The 23,986-nt window shown below is 39.2% G+C and overlaps 1 protein-coding gene across 1 annotated transcript in view; it reads right to left on the bottom strand.

The window, feature by feature from the left end:
* Positions 1-3,586: 3,586 nt before the first annotated feature.
* Positions 3,587-23,986, bottom strand: part of LOC141957581 (uncharacterized) — a 38,584-nt gene continuing 18,184 nt past the window's right edge. Inside the window, exons 9-20 of the mRNA XM_074899330.1 lie at positions 23,371-23,536; positions 20,948-21,163; positions 19,145-19,291; positions 11,153-11,311; positions 10,248-10,362; positions 9,707-9,813; positions 9,302-9,454; positions 8,375-8,473; positions 5,822-5,962; positions 5,037-5,121; positions 4,555-4,675; positions 3,587-3,776 (exon numbers count right to left, since the gene is read on the bottom strand). Of these exons, the coding sequence (XP_074755431.1) occupies positions 3,587-3,776; positions 4,555-4,675; positions 5,037-5,121; positions 5,822-5,962; positions 8,375-8,473; positions 9,302-9,454; positions 9,707-9,813; positions 10,248-10,362; positions 11,153-11,311; positions 19,145-19,291; positions 20,948-21,163; positions 23,371-23,536 (1,699 nt within the window). The remainder of the gene's footprint in view (positions 3,777-4,554; positions 4,676-5,036; positions 5,122-5,821; positions 5,963-8,374; positions 8,474-9,301; positions 9,455-9,706; positions 9,814-10,247; positions 10,363-11,152; positions 11,312-19,144; positions 19,292-20,947; positions 21,164-23,370; positions 23,537-23,986) is intronic.

Below are 23,986 nucleotides of genomic sequence, written 5' to 3'. Positions count from 1 at the left end.
ACTTCTGTGTAACTTCATGATGTTAAGTTATATAGACATACTATAAATGACAACTTTAGCTGGAAGGAGGTAGATGTACACCAAAATTGAATGAGCAAGAGAGATATATCAAACAATACACAATTTAAAAATTGTAATTTAGCAATTACCATGAGATTATTTTTTTTTAAATTAGAGTAACAATTTTTAAATGTACTTCTTGCAGTATTAATCCCAGAATAAAAATGGAGAATTGCATTTCTCAAAACATCCTCAGAAATGCCAGTCATTGTTTATTGCGATCTTTGCTTCTTTTACTTTCCTAATTAAGGGGTCTTTATGACTTGAAAAACTGATCCCTTTACACCAGGGAGCATTCAACATGCACTCAACTTACAAAGGTGCAGGTAATACAGATGACATAAAACTATCACGTTTTTGAAGAATCCAGTGAGCTTCCTGACATTCATTTCCAGAAATAAATTTTGCATTCTATAAAACAAAAAAAAGTAACTTTCATTTTATGACCAGTAGGTTTCTGTAGAAATTCTTATGAAAAGTAATTTTAAAAAAATCTATGTTTTGTTTCAGATAAACTCTTAATACAGAAATAATTAGACTTCCCAAGGTAACAGAGAAATTTGTTATCAGAGAGCAGAATATAAACTGCATATATCATGTTCCAAAGACAGGATCAAACCTCTCTCGCAGACTCTGCATTAGCCACCTGATGGATACAGTGGTTAGGCAGCTTTGTTTTGCTTGTGATAAAACTGATCCGTGATGCATGGAAAAATACTAACAGTGAACTGAAGCATTTGGGGTGATGGTCAAAAGACTACCCTTTCCTTGTACAGTTGGCTGCCCCCAGCTGTGTGAATGGAAGTTACTCTGTTCAGAAGTCAGTGTATTCTAAATTTGAATCAAAATGGAAACCAAATACTGGCTGTAGCATGCTTCTGCTAATGCCAAAAAACCTGTAGAAAGTCAAGAAGTGGAGTTTCCAAACTGTGTTCCACATCCCTGAATGATTCATAAAAATTTGTTCAGTGTAAACCCTCTAGGACAAAACCCACAGTAAAGTAGGTATGTGTATTGCTGCAGTTTAAGTACATAGGCAGTTACACTTAATTTGGATTATTTTTGATCCCACAACTATGAACTATGGATGGTAGAGCCATTATTGCTTCTGGTTAAGTAATGTAGGTGGAAAGTGGAGGAGGTAGGGTGTGAGAATCAGCCTGTGAACAATAATGTGGCATAACTGGTCTGTGAAGGACTCCCAGTTATAACATAATTGACAGAGCTTGTCATTTTTGCAGGTGTTTTTCTGCCTTCTTTTCGAATCGGATTTCTGCCCCTTATTTCAATAATCCCTTTACTATTATACTATAAAATATCACTTGAAAAACGTGTCTTGGTAGAAGCGGTGGCCAGACACAGATTGGCAATAGTGCTGTGTAATCCTCAGTAGTCTCACCCTTTGATTTCACTAGGTGAAGGTTTGCTGTTGATTTGCCAGAAAGTAAAACCAAGCCCGTTTTGCAGCCTCCCTGTAAGCAGGTGCTAACAAGGTGAATGCATGCATCAGGAAGGTGTTTGCATACGTCAGCAAGGTGTTTGCACGCATGCATTGCTGCATGTGTAGCTTTAGAGGATCACTTGCACATATCCCCTATTGTTACACCTGTGCAGTACCATACACTGAATTATTCCAGAATCAAAATGGTCCCTGCAAGTGCAGTCGAGAGTGCTAATGAAGCAAGGAACAAGCAACATACAAACAAAATTGTTCCTCGTTTAATTTACCGTTAGAAGGGACTATATACACGGGTTATTAGATGGTAAACATTGATTTAAGGCTAAAAGCTGCAAACAAAGCCTTTTTTCTGAATTACTATAGAAACAAAGATAATGTCAGCATATTAATAACTAGAGAACAGGGACCTTTTATTAAAAGGAATTCCTGGGAAAAAAACCGTGATCCTTTAGAAAGCATTAGTATCACATCTAGTTTCCCAAACAAACCGAAAACATTAATCACATTCATTTTTGTCATGATGCTAAACCGAGAAAAAAAATCCACATGGATTTGTTTTGGTCAGCATAAGGCAGCACTGAACTGAAATTCTTAGCAAAACACGTGGAAAAGGATGATATCTTGGATTTATTTTAATTAGTTTCCTTTTACAAAACGCATAAAATATATTAAATATTTCAGTAGTAAAAAGGCTTATAAATTGTTCCTTTGTTATAGAGAAGTAAAGGAAACACAGTGCAATTTTATTATCGCACCAGCTGATATCAAACTACATGGATGTTCAGAGCATCATAATTAAATTCATAAACTGAAGCATCTGTATGATCAATAGTAGCAACACTTCTTGCTCTATTCAATCTGTTTCTTCCAAAGATGCTCTGTAACTTGCATGGTGATTTGCTGATAGTCTGACCCACTGGAAACTGAAGAGAAGAAAGAGCAATTCCATAATCTTGCAATTATTTTGCACTTAAGTGTGAGAAAAGGCTAAAGCAGCATGCTATGAAAGTGTGTTTGTTGCTACAGGAATTTGAAGGGCATAAGAATATAAATGGTCTTCTCAGTCAATGGGCAGGTAATGAGATGAGTTCTACAGGGGAAATCCTTCAGTGCTTTGGAAAAATTCAAGACAGATGATGGACAGGCAATCTATGGGGAAGAGAGTTGAAAGCAGGATCTGGTAAATGATTAAACCCCCTAGGTACCAAGTGTTGTCCAAAGATCCTTAAAGCTGGAGAGATTCACTGACCAGAAATATTTTTGCAATACTGGAAGAATAAAGGCAATAGTGAGAGAGGTTAATTCAAAAACAGTGCAACACAAGAGGTCTGAGGAAAGACTGCTGGAGGAAGAAGAAAGGGCTCTTTAATCTGGAATAATGACTAGGATGGAATAAACATTACATTTTGTCTTCAGATGCACAAGACAGATTTCTTAGGTTATGATCACATAGGTATTGAATAATATAGGTTTTAAGGGACATCTAGAACTGTGACTGCTCACTCAACTCCTGCTCAGGTTTTCATCTAATGTACAGGCCTGATACATGCTGGGATCTTCTGCTCCAAAGAACCCAACCAAACTGGAAACATTAATTACTTCCATATTTTTTGTGATGTTTAACTGAGGGAAAAAACCCAACATATAGGCTTGTTTTATTCAGCATAAGGCAGCACTGAACTGAAATTCAGAAAACTCTGTAGATTTGGGCTTCTTATGCCATGCTCCTTAATTGTAGTCACTTTTGCAGTTAAGTAGCAGTAAAACAAGGGAAAGGGTGATCAGGATCATGCAACAAACACTTTGCTGACAAGTACTATGGGCATTTATTTTAATGTTACATACACAAAGAGGGCGTGACTGCATCTCCTTCAAGTCTCACTCAAGAAACATTTAATTCAGGTAAGGTTATTCCAAACTAAGCACCAGTCACTGAGCCAAAGTAAATTTCAGCCCTACAGATCCATCCATTTATTTTTACAAGACTTAAATCTTCCTGACAGTTCTGACCTGCCAAGAAAATGGGCTGAGCTACTTACGTACAGTTCAGCCCTTTGAGGAGAGGAGTCACTTCTTATCTAGGATGATGTTACCCTCTTTATCTTTGATTCGAATTCGTCCAGTGGAGTACTTGGTTTCCTGTCTGCCATTGCAGTACACAGTTTTTACAGTGCCATCTGGGTACTCCTGCCTCTTGAACTGCACAGTGTGAATCTCTTTTTGGCCATTACTGAATACCACTATTTTATCTCCATTCCTGAAAGAAATAACAATGAATGAAGTGATGAGGAGGCACTGTCTGCTATTAACCTATCTCACTGAGCTGTCTCATGTGACACAATGAAAGTGGAAAATAATGTCAAGTGGAGACATTCTCAGATAGGTTATAATTCACCACCGAATTTACATGGGATGACACTAGAGATCTGATCTCACAATGAGATTTCAATACAAAGGTACTTCAGTACATAGTATGATACCTAATGGATGGTGAGATCTGCGTTTTACATGACTTCTTCATGCAGGGATCTCAAGGCATTTTTCAAGCAGAAAATCTATTTTACAACAGGATTCTTCCTAAGTCCAGAAGAGGCATGTGTAAAAAAGTCATGTTGTTTTTCCTCATTTTACATAGAGGAATAGAGAAATAATACATGAAATGCCTTGCTCAAGCCCAGAAAGGGAGCCAGAAGGCTAGGAATAGAACTCGGGAGACCTCCTCCGGAGTCCTCTAGTACCTGCATTGTTAGCACAGAAGAGCCGTGCTCCCAGCAACCCTGGCCAGTGTAAAGTTACATGGAACTAAATGAGGAATATTTCAGTCACTTTGCCAGTGATAAATGGTCACCTATCATCCAAGGTGGAAGTGAACAATTCTCAGTGCCTCACTGTAGCAAAAAGCTCATTATCTTACAAATCCTTTCTCCTTTCACCTGGAAATTTCCCAGCCATGCAGAATCCACCCACAGTTTTAAATGTCAGTACCAATGTACCTGTGTCTAATGCCTGGTTCCTTTCATTAGCACGAGACTTACTTTTCTACTTTTACTACTGTGCCATCTGGGAAAAAAGTTTCCTTAAGTCCGTCACTGTAGAGACATTTCACTGTGTGATCTGGGAACACGATTTCTTTTGTGCCATCAGGATAATGTTTTTCTGTGGAAAAGAAGATATAAAAAGTCTGTCTAGTATTCTTTCATGTTGCTTTGCACAGAGTCAGACCAGATAATTTTTTGGACCTTGTAGTGAGGATGGAAATGATATCCAGCAAATTGCTAAAGAAATTAAAGTATCAAATAATCAGATAATCAAAATTAGAACAGATGCATTTACATCCCATTATTATCTTTGCTTTGTAGGAGGAAACCAAACAGTAAAGTGCTGGAAAATACTGAAAGTTATATGCAAAGATAATGCAAAATGAGAAGAAAATACCCAGTCTGCTGGAATCAGATTTGGACTTTCATAATAGAAATCTTACTGCACATATAGTTCACATTTTTGAGCTCTGGCATACCTATCTGATTATTAGGGAACTGCAACACCTCCAGGCCATCTGGATAAGCAGTGTGGGTTGTCTTTGCATCTGCATAATAATAAATCTGGAAGGAGAGTGAAGTGTTTACAGCATGTTCACAATATTTGCATAAGCAGATTCAACCGTAACTCTGCTTAAAAATAAGCCATCTTAAAAAAGTCATTTCAAGGTGATTTTCTGTGCCACCCATAAAAGTAGCTGTGTTTGCATTGCTGTTCCTTTCTCCCATTCATCCCCTTCCTCATGGCTGTGTCTAGATGATGCTACTTTTATCTCTGTAGCATACAAGAGAACAGTGCACACATGAAACTCCTATCTCCCCACCTCTTTGCTTTGGCTCCCATCCATGCACTATTCATTTAAAACATTCTCACTGCTGCCAAAGCCTCACTTATTTCCACTCTAGCATACATTATTATTAACTATTTGTATTTACATAATGCCAGGAGGGAAGAACCCCTTGTGCTACCTACCCTGTAAATACATTAAAACTTTCTTCAGATGGCTGCCCCTGCCCTTTGCCTTCTTTCAGTTTCCTTTAATCTACTTGGCCAGCTACCCATTTGTTCCTTCTTTGACTGTTACCTTCATCTCTTTCCACTTTTGTCCTTGTAGATGAACCAGTTTCACTGCTCAGGGTTGTTAAACCAACACCGTTCCTCATCAATTTCTCCCAGAATTGATAGATCAAGATAAATAGTAGGACCGTGTTGGAAAATTGCTCAATAATTTTATTTTCCTTAAAGAAAAAAAAAGTTACACACCACTCGCTGATCTGGCATGATCTTCTTTATATCTCCATTGAAAAAGCTAACCATTGTCATCCTTTTATCAGCACTGATCTCTTTTTTAGTACCATTGCGGAAAGTGATGATTCGACGTCCATCAGCAAGCACCTCTTCTACCTTCAAACACATAGAGCATCTAATGTAAATGAAGTCAAAGGAAATGAGTAACATTGCACTGCCTTCCAATTAAATTGGAGCTTGAAGCAAGTCACACTATGTATTACAAAGCTATGTCTGCAGCACAGGTACATCATTTTTGCCTCATTTGTGTGTAAAAGAGGACAAAAATAATTTTCTTTTAACAAAATGAACTTACTTCTAGCGGTCGGCACAAGTTCCCACCTCAACACTTTGTTTTTCTGTTAAGTAAGGTAAGGCACACCTCCCTGTGGCAATAGGAAAGCCATTCAAGGTTTTCCTTGGCCAAACTCAGTGAGTTACTGTCTGTAAACTTTTCATATATTCTGGTGCACCTTTCACACAAGTCATTCAAGAGACCCTGGTTCTCGATTGTGTGAATCAAAAATGATTGAACTTACTTGATGTATTAACACAGACTTCTGACGTAGGTTAACAACCATTTTATTCCAAGTAACTAACCCTGTATGGATATTCGGTACTACAGAATTAGATGTAGCTGAATGCAGAGATCTGCAAAATTGCTCAAAACTTCATAGCAACAGGGGGCAATAATGTCATTGGTGTGCTCTTCTACAAAAAACACATTGGTCAAAGAAGACTTCATACCTAGCATAGCCTCTTGTTAATCAGTTTTCCTGGAATTATTATGGTAGCTGGTTCTGTTCAACATATATCAAATTTCGTAATATAATTCATTTGGTGAAGTCCAAAGAAGAAGACAGCTGGGATATTCACTATAGCTCTGCCATATGGTTCCAATTTTATCAGACTCTCCATGGAAAAGGAATACCTCCCAACCAAAATACTTTCATCTTACTGAGGGCATTAGTTTTTAGAAATTTTATTTAAACATTACTATTTGGTAATGGAAAGATGTTCTTACATCTACTTATGACAAAAGGCATTGCTACAAAAAGTCCATGAGAGTTGTTATCTCCTTCTAAAGGCATCATTCCCTATTTTGACCTCTCTCTCTAGTCACACAAGAAAGTCCAGCCCACCACTCAATTTTATTAATAAAATCCAGTGGTAAAAATGTCAGAGTGAACTATTTTTATAATTTTTTTTTTTGAGCATCCAAACAACAGATACTGTTTTTGCTACTTCTACAAGAGGGAATTGTGATTGGTAGAAGCTTTCACAGAGCCCATTGCAGCATTAACTATAAAAGAATTGGCATCTCAAACCGGTATCCCCTGAACAACTGTTACATTGCAAAAGAAATTTCTGTGACTGCTCATGGTTTCATTAATCAACACTGTATTGGCAGGATCAGAACAGAAGCCCAGAACTGGACAAAGAAACTGAATTATTGTCTTAACTTTATCTAGCCAAAAATCTTATCCAGAATTGACAACTCAGACAATATCAAGGGAATGTTTTAATTGGGTAAGCCTGGTGCAGTGTAATTGAAGAGACAGCTGTGACTGAGTTCATGTCTGGCCTAGATGAGCATCGACAGTGTTGGAAAGAGTGCTTGTCTATCAGCAGTGAAACTAGCACCAGCTCTCTTGGTCACCTTGCCAACAACCTTTCCCAGCAGCAATGCACCAAATTTCCCATGCATAGACTCATCTACAGAATTAGCCTTTCAAGATCATTCCTGAGGTGCTGTGCAGGAAAGGTCACATGGCCACTTGGGGACAAATTACCCAGTTTTGTGGCAAGGACTGCAGGGACACAATGGGAAGCCAGTAGAAATTGCCTACTCATCCCCTCCTGGAAGACAGCAGCTTCCAGGAAAGGGATGAAACCAGCTGCCAAGCTAAGCTATGGGCCTCAAGACAAGGGGCATCTGGAAACAATCTCAAGATGCAGCTGGAGAATCATTAGGAATTTTGACAGGTGGCTGGAGCAAACTGGACAGGCTGCACTTAGTCCAGCTCCACCAATGCTACTGCAGGTGTAGCCAGCTGTGTATAATGAAAGATTTCTCCCACAAGTGGTGTTCAGCTGGCACAGCTCACTGCCATTAGATTCACTCCCAAGGGAAGAAAAGAATGACCTTTAATCTTGTACTACAAAACACCATCTCTACCCCACTAGCACATTTTCATTTCTAATGGTAAGCATATCATTCCTCCCAGCCCACAAATGAAGTAGGTGAAACAAAAAGGACTTGGTGAAAGTCATAGAGCAAATCCATGTGGGAGATAAGAAAATAATTTGGTTACTTGATTTCCAGCCCATCAGCTGTACATATTTCCTACCATTCATGGTGTGAACTATACACTTCAGCTCTCCTTTAAGGAACAGAAACTTACTTAGAGACATAATTGTCTATGACTACTTGAAGCAGTGATTCTCATCTATACTGCAGTATAGATGTATAGTATAGTATAGTATTGGTGATTTCTTCAAGTATTTTTGCATCCTATTTTATCTCACCTTTCCATCATGATACTCTATTTTTTCCTGCACCTCGTCCTCACTTTTTCTTCTTTCTTGATGTAACATTGGCCTTCTAGATAATATCGATTTTGGAGGCTATATTATGAAAACATCACAGTCAGTGTTACATAAACAGAAATGTATTTAAAATATTTTCATTGATTTTAATCAACTGTGCAAAAAACATATTTACTTTCACACACACAAAGGAAAGCTGACCTTCTTTCTGGTATTGCCTTGCATTTGTAATGAATTTTGTCTTTTATTCATAACTAGAAATGTTAACTCCAGTTAATTTCAGTTTGCAAAGCAAAAGATAACATAGAGGAAGTCCAAAAATTAGGTGACAAGAGTGCATTCTGGTGAAACTACGCTATAGGAAACTGAGAGAATAAACACAAGAACAGAGCTATCTCTGGGTACTGGTTTAGTGATTTGCAAAGAAAGGTACCTGTATTAGCTAGATCCACTATTCCAAAACAGATTACATGGTTCTTAGCTGTAAGTGATGCTAACTATGTAACTAAGGGCTATTCAGATTGTTACACATCCGATGTACTATTACATTGAGCACTCTTTGAACTGTCTGGCTGCATAAAGAACCCTTACGTTAATTGACATCTGTCACATACCATCCAGAACAGTTACCAACTAATGTTAATTACAGTTTGAAGATACGCTGTGTTTTGAATTGTGGGATCCAAAGGAGCAGGGAGTACTGCTCCCCACAGGGCAGTGATATGCTCCAGTACAAAGCTGTAAACACAGAGCTGGAAGTTGCCAGACCATCATTAAGCTTTGTGTCTGCTGCATAGCATAGGAAATAGGAGTGGAAGATTTTCTTGTTGTGCTTTATTTCAACTGACAAATGGAAAGAAGACAGTTGCTGAACATGTAAGAGCCAGAATCATAAGTTCCTCAAACCTTTGCTTCAGCATCCAGAAATGCAGAACTGTCTGTAGATACTTTGTTGTCATATGAAGTTATGCCACTTCTCCTGTGTGTGGTCACAAAAGCCACTTTATTCTGAGGTTTTAACAACTTTTCTGTCTTTTTAAGATCAAGAGTCTCTTCTTCCTGAGCCAAAATTAAAATGTTAACTAGCAACATAAATCTACTAACGTCCAACAGTTGTGCAGGAATATCTTGATACTGTATTATTTTTAAACCATTGCAATATTGTTTTAAAGACTGTACTTATCATGAGTATAGGCAAGAAAATAAAGCCAGGAGAGTATTGTTCCAGATGAATGGGAGTTAGCATGCTGTACATGAAAACTAAGATCATAGACTCTCTGAAATATTTTATAGATCTACATGCTGAAATACCTCTATTTCTTCATTGTTACTGCAGAATGCAAAGCTGCAAGTGTAATTGCTGTGGTTATGTGAGAGGGGCATGTCTTCTGAGCTACCTGAAATGGGCAAAGACCTGCCTGTAAGAAAAAGCAAAGTAAAAGGTGTCATTGAAAGCATATGTAAATTGCGGTATCACATATTTCCATATCTATCCCAGAAAGTTTTTTAAAGATGCTAGCTCTCAGATTCTTGCAACACATTGCTTCCATACTGATGTTTGCTAACAGTTTGTCCATCCTCCCAAAGGTGCTTTGTCCTAGACCAAAGTAAAGTGCAGATCACATTCATTCTCCCACCTTCTGGGCCTCCAGGACAACAAACTCAGTGAGTAAGCAGGCAACAACACAATCTGCTCTCCCTCTCTTGTAAAATAAAATTTCATAATTCTTCTAAGAATCATAGGAGAGTTTTAGTGACAACATATTGCCTGTGAGCCAAGAGTTGGGGACCAGTGTCTCCAAGTCATTTGCAGACCACTCTAAGCAGACAGAAAGGTACCAACAAATCTTACCTTTTACATAGGAAGATGAGTTCGGGTCCTTAAAACCACCACTCAGATGTGAAACAGCTCCAGGTGATTTCCTATCATCTGTTCTTCTCCCCGTAGGAGAGGGTTCATGTACAACCTGAAGCAAAATGGAGAGGCCCTGGCATACAGTCGTGCTTCACTGTAATATAGGAGCTACCAGTGACATGGCCAGAGTGCACGTTCTTTTCCTAGGTGTTTAGCTGTCTGTCTGCTGATATAGTACAGGTGTCTAGTTGTGGAGAAAGGATGTGGGTGGAAGAGTTGGAAGAAGCCTCAGACAGGGCTACCTCCCACTCCCCCATTCCTTCTCCTGGGAGCTGCACTTCAGCAGCTCTCACTCTTGGGCCATGTTGGGTTGCATCACAGACGTGCCTGTGCCTGGCCACGCACCTCATTGATCCACATCCCAACCCCGATCAATGGGCTGACTTCCTGTCGTGACCCCAGACCTGTCTTATCACTATGGGCTTTGATAATTGGGATTCTGGCCTGATCCTGATTTCTATCCCTAACCTGCCCTTCTCCCAGGGATTGTGGGACAGGCCCTGCCCTGTCGGACTCCTTGGGGAGCTCCTGATGCTCCCAGCCCCTGTCCCCAGGGAGCCATTGGCCTGTGCGATGCCCTGATGCTTGGTGCAGGTGATCACCTCTGAACTTCTTCTGAGGGCAAGGGGGCAGGTTTCAAAGCATTTATCTGTGCTCTAACCTGCAAGTGCCTGAATAGCTCAATGTATGAACAGCGTCTAAGATACTTTCTGGCTAAAAAGTCCTGCAGTACTATGGAAAGAATACTTAAGCGGCATGTGGGGATCAGAATCCTGATCCTTCTGAACAATACTGTAAAAAGAAAATAAAGGCCATCTAAATAGACCTTGCCACTGACTTACTTCTTCTGGTTCAAAAGGTGTCAGTCTTCCCTGGTGGGGTGTTCTCCTGCCAGTTGGTGTTGTGCTTCTGCCAAGGGAGCAGTTAGAGATTTTCTTTTCTTGATGTTCCTTTGTCACCAATCTCAAGGGATCAACCCTTTGCACAGAGCTTTTTATTGCCTAAAAAGTTTGAATACATTTGTATTAAGTTGATATAAACAACTTCAAATCCCATTAAAAATTCTTCTACAACAGGTGCATCATTAAGTGTTTAAAACTTATAGGAAAATGTTTATTTGTGTATGTGGGCATACATACAGACACAGACACACACACACATATTTTATACATAATTCTCTATTTGGAGTCTTATTTTGCTTCCCACGTTTCTCTCTACTTGGACAATGATGCAAGTCAAGGGCATTCCAAAGCACATAGTGCGAGGCCAGCAGCTGCTATTAGGTTCTCATCCCTTAGTCCCAACCTCCCTGCCAACAGCAGGAAAGATATCTCTCTCTGGGATACCACAGCTGAGCTGACCCAGTAAAACATATTGCATGATAGTTTATATTTATTTGCCAGACCTCCACCCTTTTTATACTTTGCCTTCATACCTCTCCATCAGTTGAGGCTGACACAAGCCTTGTAGGTCCCTAATAGAGATATGAGCCATGGAAGGGAAATGACATGTGAACAGGAACAGTTTCAGACAAACTATAGCAGATATTTAGACTGGAAAGATTACAGTTACGCAAAAGCACTTCCCCAGATTTTCTTGGAAACCTTAGATCAGAGCACAGAGAAACATAAAATACTCCTGCATGACCACCATGAGATATATGGGATTTACACAATGACTACCAGGGGTTGGCAGCTACATGGAAAACATTATGTTGGTATGACAGGAAAACTAAGGCTGCACTCTTGCCTAGTTAAAACTTTGAAGGTATTGAACCTAATGTAGAAACTCCTGGCAGTATGAGACAAAGGCATAGTCTCACTTCCCACACTGATGAAGTTGTCCCAGAAATGGCAAGGAATGATGTCTGTGTCTGTCGGAACAGATAGCAGAAGGATCTCTAATGCATTGAGCTCGTGAATGACTGGAAGTGAGCACATGATGATCAGAAGCAAAGAGGCATTTAAAAAACCCATGGAAATGGTACCAGGTACTCTGGTTTTGAAATGTCTCACACACTGGAGAGTGGGCTGCTTGGGAAGGTGAGTGTAAGAAGTCCATGGAAAGAATATACTTGCCATCAGCTTCATTTGCTGAAGTCTGTGAGCTATGGATCAAGCAAAGCACAAACACAAGAAGACTGCACATTTCCTTCTCTGACAACAGTCACCATGGCCATTTTTTGACAGCTAAACTTTTCTCCATGTGATCAATGAAATCTAGGGAATCTGTTGTTGCAGATGGTGATCTCCTATTTATATTAATAAATAACATTACAGCTTAATGAATGTTCTTATAAGGAAGGAGCCAAGAAAGAAATCCTATTGCAACACCAGAAAGCTGTGGAATTTTAAAAGGCTAAATCTTTTCCTCCAAGCATAAAATGGTTCTGAGCAGGAGATAGGCAACTGTTTAGCTCTTTCAGACAAGGGTGCTAAAAGATACAGAAATTAATAGAATCCATTGTTAAAGGAATATGATTTGTATTTTAAATTTGGAGATGTTTTCTGCAGGCAGATTATGTGAATATGTCCGAGTTCTCCAAATATAATCATGATTTCAAATACAAGTGAGTAGGCAAACTGTCGAAATATGCCTGGGACTTCAGCTTGAGACAAGTGGTATGGTACTAAAGATCTTTAAAACTATTTTTGATGAGGATTTATTATCTCAGAAATTACAGACTGATAGAAGGAAAGAGCTCCTAAGCCACCATTTTATTGCTAAAGATCTCCAGACTGAAACTACCAAGTGATTTAAGAGAACTTGAAAAGTCATTGGTGCAGTTTCTCAGCAGCTCAAGCCAATCTCAGCCCAGACTGCTGGAGTCCCACTCCTCTTCCTCGGTCCCCAGCCACGTGTTTCCAGCCCCTCCTTTACATGACAACAGTAACCACAGAGGGGGATTGACCTGGCTCAGCGAGTAGAATCAGGCAAAAATGAAGTGCTTTTTTCTGCCTGCTTAGTTCTGAGCCAGCTAGCTCACCATCACCAGAAAGTGCCAAGAGGGCCATAGCAGCCTAAATATTCATCAGCTTCAGTCAAACACTAACATGTGGCAGCATTTTCTTTTTGGCTGTGGTGTATTATAGAAAGCACATTGCAATTCAAGCTTTTAAAGAGCTACCTACGTAACACTTGTAAATAAAAAAATATTTTATGTCAAGATTTTAAACACAGAGCTGCCTAGAAAGACTATTTTAGGAAAGGAGGCCTCATGAGCTATCTAAAAGCCACCTTTGAAAAAGATGTTCAGAATTCAATATATACCGTTGCAGTGCAGTGGGTGATGGCATAGCCAAGGGACAGAGACCTGTATAGGCTTTAAAAAAATTATGAGAAGAGGCATGTGCTCATTCTTTTTTACTTAAAGAACTAATGAGCTCATGAAGTAGAACTGCAAAAGTGAAGGAGCAAGAAGAAGAAAGAAGAGGTGTTTCCATGAACAGAATGAGTTTTGTCCATGATCTATCTAAAGAACAAGCTATTCAGTTGAGGGAGCCTCCATGCAGAGCAGTGTTAGGAAGAGTACTCCAGCTTGCTACATATGCCATTGTAAAAGCTGCTGATTTCATTTTTTGTGCATCACATAGATTACACATTTTTATATTCTACACTAGCATACCTATTTTTAAAGCAATAAGGTCAGAGGAATCAAGACAGGCTTAGTGAATTATGTGTGGTCTCTGTTTTCATACAGACAGATGTCATTCTAAGAGATTGTTTCATAAATCATATATTCATTCTAAGAGATGTCATTCTAAGAGATTGTTTCATAAATCATAACAATCACTGTAACCCAGGCAACCACTGCAATTTAGCTCTGCATGTTTTAAGAGACTTAAGTACTAAGTATTTGGATTAATCACACATGATGAGGTTCTTGATAAAGATTCTCTTGATTCCATCACTTTCATAAACAAAGTCATCAAATTATCTCAGTAAATCTTTTTACTTTTCTTCACTGGAAACACATGGATCACCAATAAATGCAGACCCTTTGATACAGAGGGGTTGCAGGGATGGAGGAAGAAACAGCCTCCCAGCATGCACAAGGTAGTTCAATTGTTTCCCATCTCCACTGAAAATAGAATAAAAATTAATCAGCTGATGAGCTGGTAACAACAAAAGAGATACAGATTTTAGTTATGAAGTTAGGTAGGCAACAGAAGTTGCTGGCTCATTTTGGATATTTGTCATGGGAGCTAGAGAAGCACAGGTTAAATAACCATCAGTGACACTGATACTGCTCTTGGCAAAAGGGGTGACCAAGTGACCTCTCAAGGTTCCTCTAGTCCTACAGATCTATGCTGTCAGGCAGGCAGTGGAGAGCAGGAAGAGGTGTTGTTACTCAGGGCCCACCTAGACCAGAGAAACTTTAAAACTATGATGTTCTCTTTGAACCTCATGCTCAACAACAATCCTTTAAATTTTCCGAGCTTTTTCCTCCCACATGTTAATACCTACAGTTCTTCATCATTCTAATACAAATCGAATTGTCCTGGAAATCTCTCATTTGTCAGTTCCCATAAATAAGGATCTCTTATAACCTTCAGATATCACAGGTTATAATTCCCACTAACAGATCAAAAAGCTGAAAAAAAAGCAACAAAAGACTGTCTACGTATTCCCAGAACTCATACTTTCCCTGCTTCAGAGTTAGTAAATGGTCAGGAAGAACATTCATAGACAAGGAGATAAACGTTTAAGGTCATCAAAATCCCTTACAAGATTAGACAGTAAGATCCATTTAATAAGACTGGAAGTAAGCACATTTGACCTTGGTTGAATGTTATCAGTATACCTTTCAGTAGAACTCCCCCCATGCAAGTTAATCTATCTTTTCTCATAAAAATTGCAAAGATCTATCCATAGTTGCATGTCTGGCAGGAAACTGGCAACTCATTCCTGCTAAATGTATAATGTGATGCATTCAGAAATCAGCTTGTTTGGAGGTAATTCATATTAATAAATATTAATATTAATAAGTATTAACACTTTTGGCAAATTTGTACATCTTTCAAGCCATATTCTGAAAATAATCATTAATGATATGCAGTTAAAATGGACATTTATCCGGTCTCACTAAAGCACAGCTTGAAGTAACCAGTTCCTCACCAACTAGGTCTTGCTACAATACAAACAGAAAACATCATTAAAATAATTATAGGCAACCAGAATATGTCTTTTTCAGAGGTGTAGAACATCTCTCAGATATGGGGTATTTTTTCATAAAATCATGTCTTCCAAAATTGTGTGTCTTTAACTTGTACATTATTGAGACTTGCTCCCCAATTGTTTTTGTACATATAGAATCATAGACTGATTTGGGTTGGAAGGGACCTTAAAGATCATCTAGTTCCACCACCACTGCCTTGGGCAGGGACACCTTCCACTAGACCAGGTTGCTCAAAGCCCCGTCCAGCCTGGCCTGAACACTGCCAGGAGGGGGCAGCCACAGCCTCTCTGGGCAACCTGTTCCAGTGTCTCATCAATCTCACTGTAAAGAATTTCTTCCTTATATCCAACATAAATGTACCTTCTTTCACTTTAAAAATGTTACCTTGCATCCTATCACTACATTCACTGACAGAGTCCCTCCCCATCTTTCCTGTAGCCCCCTTTAGGTACTGGGAGGCCGCTATAAGGTCTCCCCAGACCCTTCTCTTCTCCAGGCCAAACAACCCCAACTCTCTCAGCCTGTCCTCATAAGGGAGGTGCTCCAGTCCCCCAATCATCTTCATGGCCCTTCTCTGGACCAGTTCAAGCAGGTCCGTCCATGTCCTTCTTATGTTGGGGACACCAGAGCTGGTCACAGGACTCCAGGTGAGGTCTTATGAGAGTGGAGTAGAGGGGGAGAATCCCCTCCCTCAACATGCTGGCCACACGTCTCTTGATGCACCCCAGGATACAGTTGGCTTTCTGGGCTGCGAGCACACATTGCTGGCTCATAGTCAGTTTTCCGTCCTCTACTGCTCGCCAGGTCCTTCTCCTCAGGGCTGCTCTCAATCCACTCTTCACCCAGCCTGTATTTGTTCCTGGGATTGTCCTGATCCACATGCAGGACCTTGCACTTGGCCTTGTTGAACTTCATGAGGTTCACATGGGCCCACCTCTGAAACCTGACAAGGTTCCTCTGGATGGCACATCCCTTCCCTCCAGTGCAGCAGCTGTACCACATGGCTTGGTCTCGTCAGCAAACTTGCTGAGGGTGCACTCAGTCCTACTGTCCATGTCACAAACAAAGATGTTAAACAGCACTGGCCCCAACCCCTGAGGAACATCACTTGTCTCTGCTCTCCACCTGGACATCAAGCCGTTGATTGGAACTCTTTGAGTATGTCCATTCAGCCAATTCCTTGGTAGGAAGGTTGTCCGTCCATCAAATCCATGTCTCTCCAAATTAGAGCTAAGGCTGTCATGTGGGACACTGTCAAAAGCTTTGCAGAAGTCCAGGTAGATGACATCAGTTGCTTTTCCCTTATCCACCAGTACTGTAACCCTGTCGTGGAAGGCCACCAAATTCAGCAGGCATGATTTGCCCTTAGTAGAGCCATGATGGCTGTCACCAGTGACCTCCTTATTTTCCATGTGCCCTAGCATACTTACCAGGAGGATCCACTCCATGATCTTGCCAGGCACAGAGGTGAGACTGACTGGCCTGTAGTTTCCAAGGTCTTCTTTTTTTCCATTTTTAAAAATGGGGGTTATGTTTCCCCTTTTTCAAATTCTATCAATTTTGACAAAAATAAGTCAGATGTTAAGTGTTGTTTTGCCTTCTTGACTACAGCTGATGAACCTTACCAGTCTTGGCTAGATTTAACTTAAATACCTTATGCAGGTATGCTCATGTCCCTGTGACACGCATCTCTGTTTCTGTTGCTCAAGGTTATCCCATTCACTTTGATGTGTTACCATGCACAGTTTCTCAGTTCTGGACAGAAACAGCATGGGAGTTTGTTTTATCTATATCAAAAATTTAGAATTCTCCAGATTCACAGAATCTTTGAGGGGAAGCATCTACCTGTGAACAAAAGAGCTCAAATATAAAGGAAACACAAGTGAGTCATCATGGTCAGATCTATTGCTATGACACAGATTTGGGGCTTCTGTTTAATGTTCCCTTTACCTGAGCCTTCAATTCTAGATTCAAATAATCAGCAGCCACTCTATTCACTCCAAGGCCACCTTCTGCCATCAGATCACATAAAGAATATGTGGGTCTGTCAAACATTTCAGAGTTCACTCAGGACATCTGGGCACTATGCCCATTTGTCTAGCTCATGCTTGTACTGGATTCCAGTTGGATTGGATCCAATGCTGGCTGGATGGTGAAAGCTCAGATAACAGAGAGCCCAAAAGTCTGCTGTCCTCAACTTCCCCCTTCTCAGAACTGTTGCTGAAGCCACAATATTTTTTGCACATGGCTGTGTGCCACATGAGACAAATGAACTCAATGAGTCTTAGGAAGTGTCTATGCAGAATAAATGTTTCTGATTTTAACTCATTTCGCAAGAGTGCTTGAGATGTTCGGCTGAAGCAAACTCTTTCATACCTTTCCAGGGTAAGCTACCAAAGATAGCCTTTTGACTTTACTGGACACTTTAACTGCAGATAGTGTATTACACATTCCTTGCCTGACTAGTAATTCTGTCCACCACAGCACAGAGGCATGGAGAGATCCCAGCTGTAGAAGGGACTGGGGAGATCTGACATCAGTTTAGAACAAATAAAACAATTTCCTGCAGCTAAACCTTCCACCTTCTGATTTATAAACAACAGATATTGCTTAGAAATATAGCCAGTCTCAAAGGTAGGCACATAATATCTGCATCCTCTTTGAAGCTGTATTTCACACATGACGGATTCTGCTCTTTTAAGCATATTCAGTTTGGAGTTGTTCTTATCATTATCTCTTTTCATATCTGGCACCATGCAGGATTCACTAAAGCCACTGTCTAGTGACTTTCAGGACACACACTGTCATGATCACTAGAGTGGAATAGTTGCCTCCTTTCTCACCTGACATGTTTTACATTTGATTTCAGTCCATAAAGAGGCAGAGAGAGAGGTGCATTGGCAAATCTGAGCTAAGTTTTGCTTTGGCCAATAGATTAGGAGATTAGTTTCCAGTAGGTGGGAAGAATTTCAGAAAGACTGTTCGCTTGAACAGAGCACAGATTTCAGCTAAGTGTAAGGAAAAGGAAGAAAGGGGACTTTTAATAATAAAGACATTCAGAATAAGAAGCAAGTACAAAGGCAAGAGAAAGAAAAGTACAATGAGATACTTAGATATCTATATATTTTAAACAGTGAGATGTATAAGAAATGTGGTAAACTGGCTGTGGAGGAGCAGTTATAGAGATGCTAGTCAGAAACAAGCATATCACTTGACATGCTGCGTAAACATGTCACAACTTGTAAAAAGACAGGTGATTTTCCCACTGACTGTATCAGGCAGAAGACCACTAGTGCAAGTAAAGCCTCAAATGACAAAATACTGGATTTATGGTTTACTGAGGCAAGGTATGGCAGTTCCCTGTAAAACCAATCTGTGAAGTAACAGGTACAATGAATTCAGAGCATACCTGCAAACAACAGGCAATTCATTTAGGTCTAGAAACAGAAAAAAGTTTTGTCTCCTGCTACTTCAAAAACAGAAGAAAAACTATAAAGTTATGTTGAATGATCACACAGCACAAGCCCACTGCAAGAAAACATGACCATGTTTATACAGACACTTTCATCTGCACACATTTTCATTCCAAAAACCATTATCTTAAATAAATATTTGAAATTGTGGAAAAGCAAATACTGACGGTAGGAATGCATACTTTGCTATTCACATCTCTAAAGAAGTGGTTTTGCAAAGATGTCTTTGGTCCCACATGAGAGATGCTGTGGGTCTTGTGATTATTTCTCCATGATCTTTCTTCTTGTTTGGATGAAGATGCTGTCTCTCGCAGAATAGCTTCTGCAACCTAATGGAAAATTTGTTATAAATATAATTTTAAGTTCAATTCACAGATAGTAGAATCAAATAACCCTCAAAGCCATCTGGTTTTCTGTTGTAATAAAGATTATTATGTTTAAACACAATGAATGAAATTCTGCGTATTGTTCTGCTAGGGACTGGAAATCCCTAGTATCGGACACAACAATCTTTGTATGTGGCATGCTAGCATCTTTATACACTACATCCTAATATTACTCTCGCACAACAAAATCTTCAGTGGCGTGAGCAGTAGTTCTACATCACCAAATGTTCCAAAGCAGTAGAAAAAATACAGAAATCTAGCCTACAGCAGAAGCCAATTAGCTTTTTCTTATCCTTGATTTCACTGAAATTTTAATATTTTCCATTCTGTACATGTGACTAATCTTTTTTTCTGATCTTCACAATCTATAAGATGGAACAAGTAGGTCTGGGAAAATTAAAAATAAAGTGAAATGTAACTTGACGTTCTCAATGGAACTTAATAGTGTTAGCTGAAAAATGTCATTGACAAGTACATTAAAATCAAATAAAAAGAGAGACCAAAACTTATTCACTCCATAAAGCAAAGGAGAGGTTAATTGGTGGTTCTAATGTCTCTTAAAGATACATTACTAAAAATTAGATTTACAAATTAGATAAATATCTAGGAATAAATGGCTCAATTTTATTTTCTCCTAGGTTCAGCCACTCTGTGGAAGAGTAGGATTCATCTCACCAGACTGCACCATCTAGAAGATAATTATTTTTTCTAGTTGTCTTGATGCACATAGAATGAAATTGATCCCTCTTTAAAGTCACATATTTTTCTCCCTTGAGTACACAGGGAGATTAAATGACCCACTCAAACCAGAATTCTGTCCTTTGAATTCTAGTCTCAACCGTTAAATTTCACCAAGACTTGCTGTCTCCTCTGTAAGAAGTGGATCACGGCATTCTTCTCCCTTCATTTAACTCCCTTAGATGAAGTTACTAAGCCAAGGTAACGAGTAGCCCTACAAGTATATTAAACAAATGAGATACTGAATTAGAAATGGCAAGAGAATCTGTAAACCTATGATTAAACCGTTTTGATTTCAGGAGATCATCAGAGACATTTAAGCTAGCCAGCTATATTTCCCACCCTGATTGTCCTTCCTGCTCCACCGCAGTGTAACTTCCATTCAGGAGTCCAACTTGTGTTTTCTTCCCAGAAAGTTTACAGCACAAAATAATAACTGAAACTAGATTTAATAAAAGGTCCCACTATATCTACTGCCAGAAACCAGCCTGCACCTGCATTATATACCTAAAGAGTAGAATTCATTTCAGGATATTTTAGTTGACTAATTTAGGCATTGAATGTAAATTAGTTATCTAGACTCCCTCCCTAGTTAGTAGATGGAGTCATCTGCCCTGATATAAGTGTCTAAGATAGGTTGGCTATATCACCTTGTAGAGGTGCCCACCTCTTGGATCTGTAAGGCTAAGTGGAAGAGGACCACAAAAAGAGTATATTTTAATATGGCTTACTACAGAGCTGATTTTCCCCCCTTCAGGCTAAGCATGGCAGGAATGGAGGAACAGTATTCACACAGGACAGCTCAAAAGAAAAACTCCTGAATTTTTCAGGCAATATTAAACAGAAAATATCTTCCAGTACCGGGGTCTCTGATTTTCTGTCCATGAAATTCACAGCTTCTGGGGGTTTTTCTGCTTTTCGTCTCTGATGTTCTGAAACTCTGAGCTCAACTTGAAGCTCCATGTTCTGCCTGGTCAGCATCTCAACTTGGTCTCTCAGCTTGCTGTAGGCAGCATGCCAGCAGGACTCATTTCTCTTGAACTCCTCCTGCAGTCCAGCAATCTGATGTTTTAGTATCTACCAGTATAAAAAAAGTGTGCTCTGTCATTGCCTGCTCTGGACTCAGTGTGCCCACCTTATACATCCAGAAGGAAACATGAGCTCTTTTGTTCTGCTTCAAGGTCTACAGTATAAAGGTCTTCAATATAAAGGTCTACAATATAAAAAGAACACATTTGAAATTATTTCTTAAAAAACCTGAAAAACAAAAATCAACCCCAAACTAACAAAAAAAACATTACCCTGCAAACTCCTATATTAAAACAACCAGTTGTTACAAAGTGAACAGAGTCCTTGCTGTGTGAAGGAAAATCAGAAAATGCAAACTAATCATGCAAACAAACACCATTAAATGTGGATATTTTCAAAAAAAGGCAAAAACACAAGATATATTTTAATGGCAAAAATGTCAGTTCATCAGATCTTCATGTAGTGACAAGGGCACATGAATAGTTAAATGGTCCTTACAAACAGCAGGGGATTGCAAAGACAATTTTCAACTGAGTTCAGGAAAATTAATGAAATTTGGTGCATTTTGGAGAGGCCTTTTCCATATACATGCATCTCTGTTGTTTCTCCCTCCCTCACCCGTGCTGAAGTCCACACTGAGTTGTCTTCCTTCAGAACACTCATGCTGGATACTGAAAATGGAATATTCATGGCATTAAGCTAGATATGTGCAGTTTGCTCTGTAGTCAACCAATTATCACATTCACTCTTTTCCTACTTTTCCTTTACTTGTGTATCTTTCCACTTGTGTCCTAATCACCGTCCTTTCTTTGCTCAGAATTTGACACATCCATCAGCCATTTTCATGAAGAAGCAGACTTCTGAACTTGGCAATCACACAGATATGTGACTCAGAACGTGTTTTGGAACTGTTTCATGGAAAATTAAATTTTTGAACCTGCACTAATTATGTTATCAGGTGGGAACAAAAGATTAAAACAATTTCATCAAACTTCATCTCTAGGACTAAACCTAGTCAGGAAACACTATTACTCCCTGGCAGAAATTCTAACAACTTTTTTGAAATCCCAGGTGTAAAGAAAGATGATGTTTCAAAATATTGTGCAGAGAGGACATTAAAAATATCTCTTTAACCAAAGTACTAAAATATCCTCACTGAAACAGTTAATAATTTCCTGTTGTAAATATTACCTCTAGAGAAAAACGGAACATGAGCAGAGAGAACATTCACTGTGTGTATGGTACGAAAATATGTATTTCAAAAATACATATCATATCATACACAAATGATAAATAAAGAAAATATAGAAAGTTTGAACACATTATTGCCACTTTTATTTGTTCTGATCAAGAAAATAATTGAAATTGTCAGTTTGCTGTCAAATCTATCAGTTTGGTTTAGACATCCTTTTGCAGCAGAACATTGTTCCAGACATTTCTGAGCATTACCATTGCCTACTCTTTTATCCTACAAAAACAGAGCTTTTAATAGTCCCCATCTCCTTTATCACTGGCTCACATAACTTATTTTTCTCTTTATCAGTGATTCTAGAAAATTACTTAATGTCATATTATGTCTAGCCATTTTTAATAGGGACAATAGCCACAGATATTCAGAGATTACCTTCTCACTAAGGAGGCTGAAATAGAGGATTCAAACAGATAGAATCCCCTAAAGGAATTTAGAAAAAAACACAATGACTCAGGGATGTTATTAGGGAGATTAGGTTGTAGGTACACAGCTAGATACCCTCAAAATACCTCAAAGCCAAAGGTCAGGATAGTTTAAAGAGAAAAATCAGCAAACTCCCAGCTCAGGGATGTGAATAGAGAGTGATAGCCAATATTTCTGTGTCACAATGGCTTTTTATATAAAAAAGACATAAAACCCACTGTGTCAAGAGTTGGAAATTTTTCAAGAGCCACCTCAGATCTGGGCAAATCAGTACAAGGAAGAATAAGGAACACAGAAACCTCCCAACCTTCCTTAAGAAATAGAAGGCAGAAGCCATTTTTTTTTCTTATATAAAGAAAGCAGAATGTACATTTAAAATACAAGCCAAAACAATCTTCTAATAACATAAAACACCATCACTGTACACACAACTGTCGTCAAGAAGTAGCTTGAATAATTGGCCATCTGTAGCAAATGAAAGGATTCAGGTACTATCATAAGACGCTTTACTATCATAAGATCTTTCCATAGGCTAGTAATTGATGAGAACTGCGTATTTATTCTACAGAAGGCAGCTTACTTGTATTTCTTCTGATTTCACTTTTTCTGCAATGACTCCAGCTGTTCCTCTGAACCTGCTATGGGCAATTTTTTCTTTCTGCAGTGGGTGAATTTGGTGTCTGTTGTATTCCAAAGGGTGAGTTAGCTCCTGGCTTCGGGCAGTCTTGAGCTGGTCCATTCGTGTTCTGTTCATAAGGTAAACAAAAAATATGAAGTTGTCATAAAGACTAACAAAGGACTATCTTTAGATGTACCTTCTTAGGGCGTGATTTATGGAGGACTTGGGCATGTGCCATATATGCTGATACTGCTGGGAGTGGCAAGTTATCAGCCCTTGTCAAAGTTGAGGTCCTTCATCACTGGGAACACTCATGCATGCATTCAGCTTCAAAATTTATTCTATTGAGCAGACGGAAACAATTCTCATTAAAATTTTCTGACAACGTAAAGACCATGAACTTACAGGCTTTCGAATGCATTTTCTGTTCATACAGATAGCTAAATTAGGGCAAACCTGCAGAAGGCACAGCTTGTTCCCTGGCATTACACCTATGAAGCACTTCATCATGCAAGACTGTGGTCTGAGGTGTATTGCCAGCAGCCCAGTCATTACTACAAATCAGAACAGCCATGGA

This window comes from Athene noctua, chromosome 1 (assembly GCF_965140245.1).
Source record: "Athene noctua chromosome 1, bAthNoc1.hap1.1, whole genome shotgun sequence".
Lineage (NCBI taxonomy): Eukaryota > Metazoa > Chordata > Aves > Strigiformes > Strigidae > Athene > Athene noctua.
This window is presented reverse-complemented; position numbering and strand designations above follow the sequence as displayed.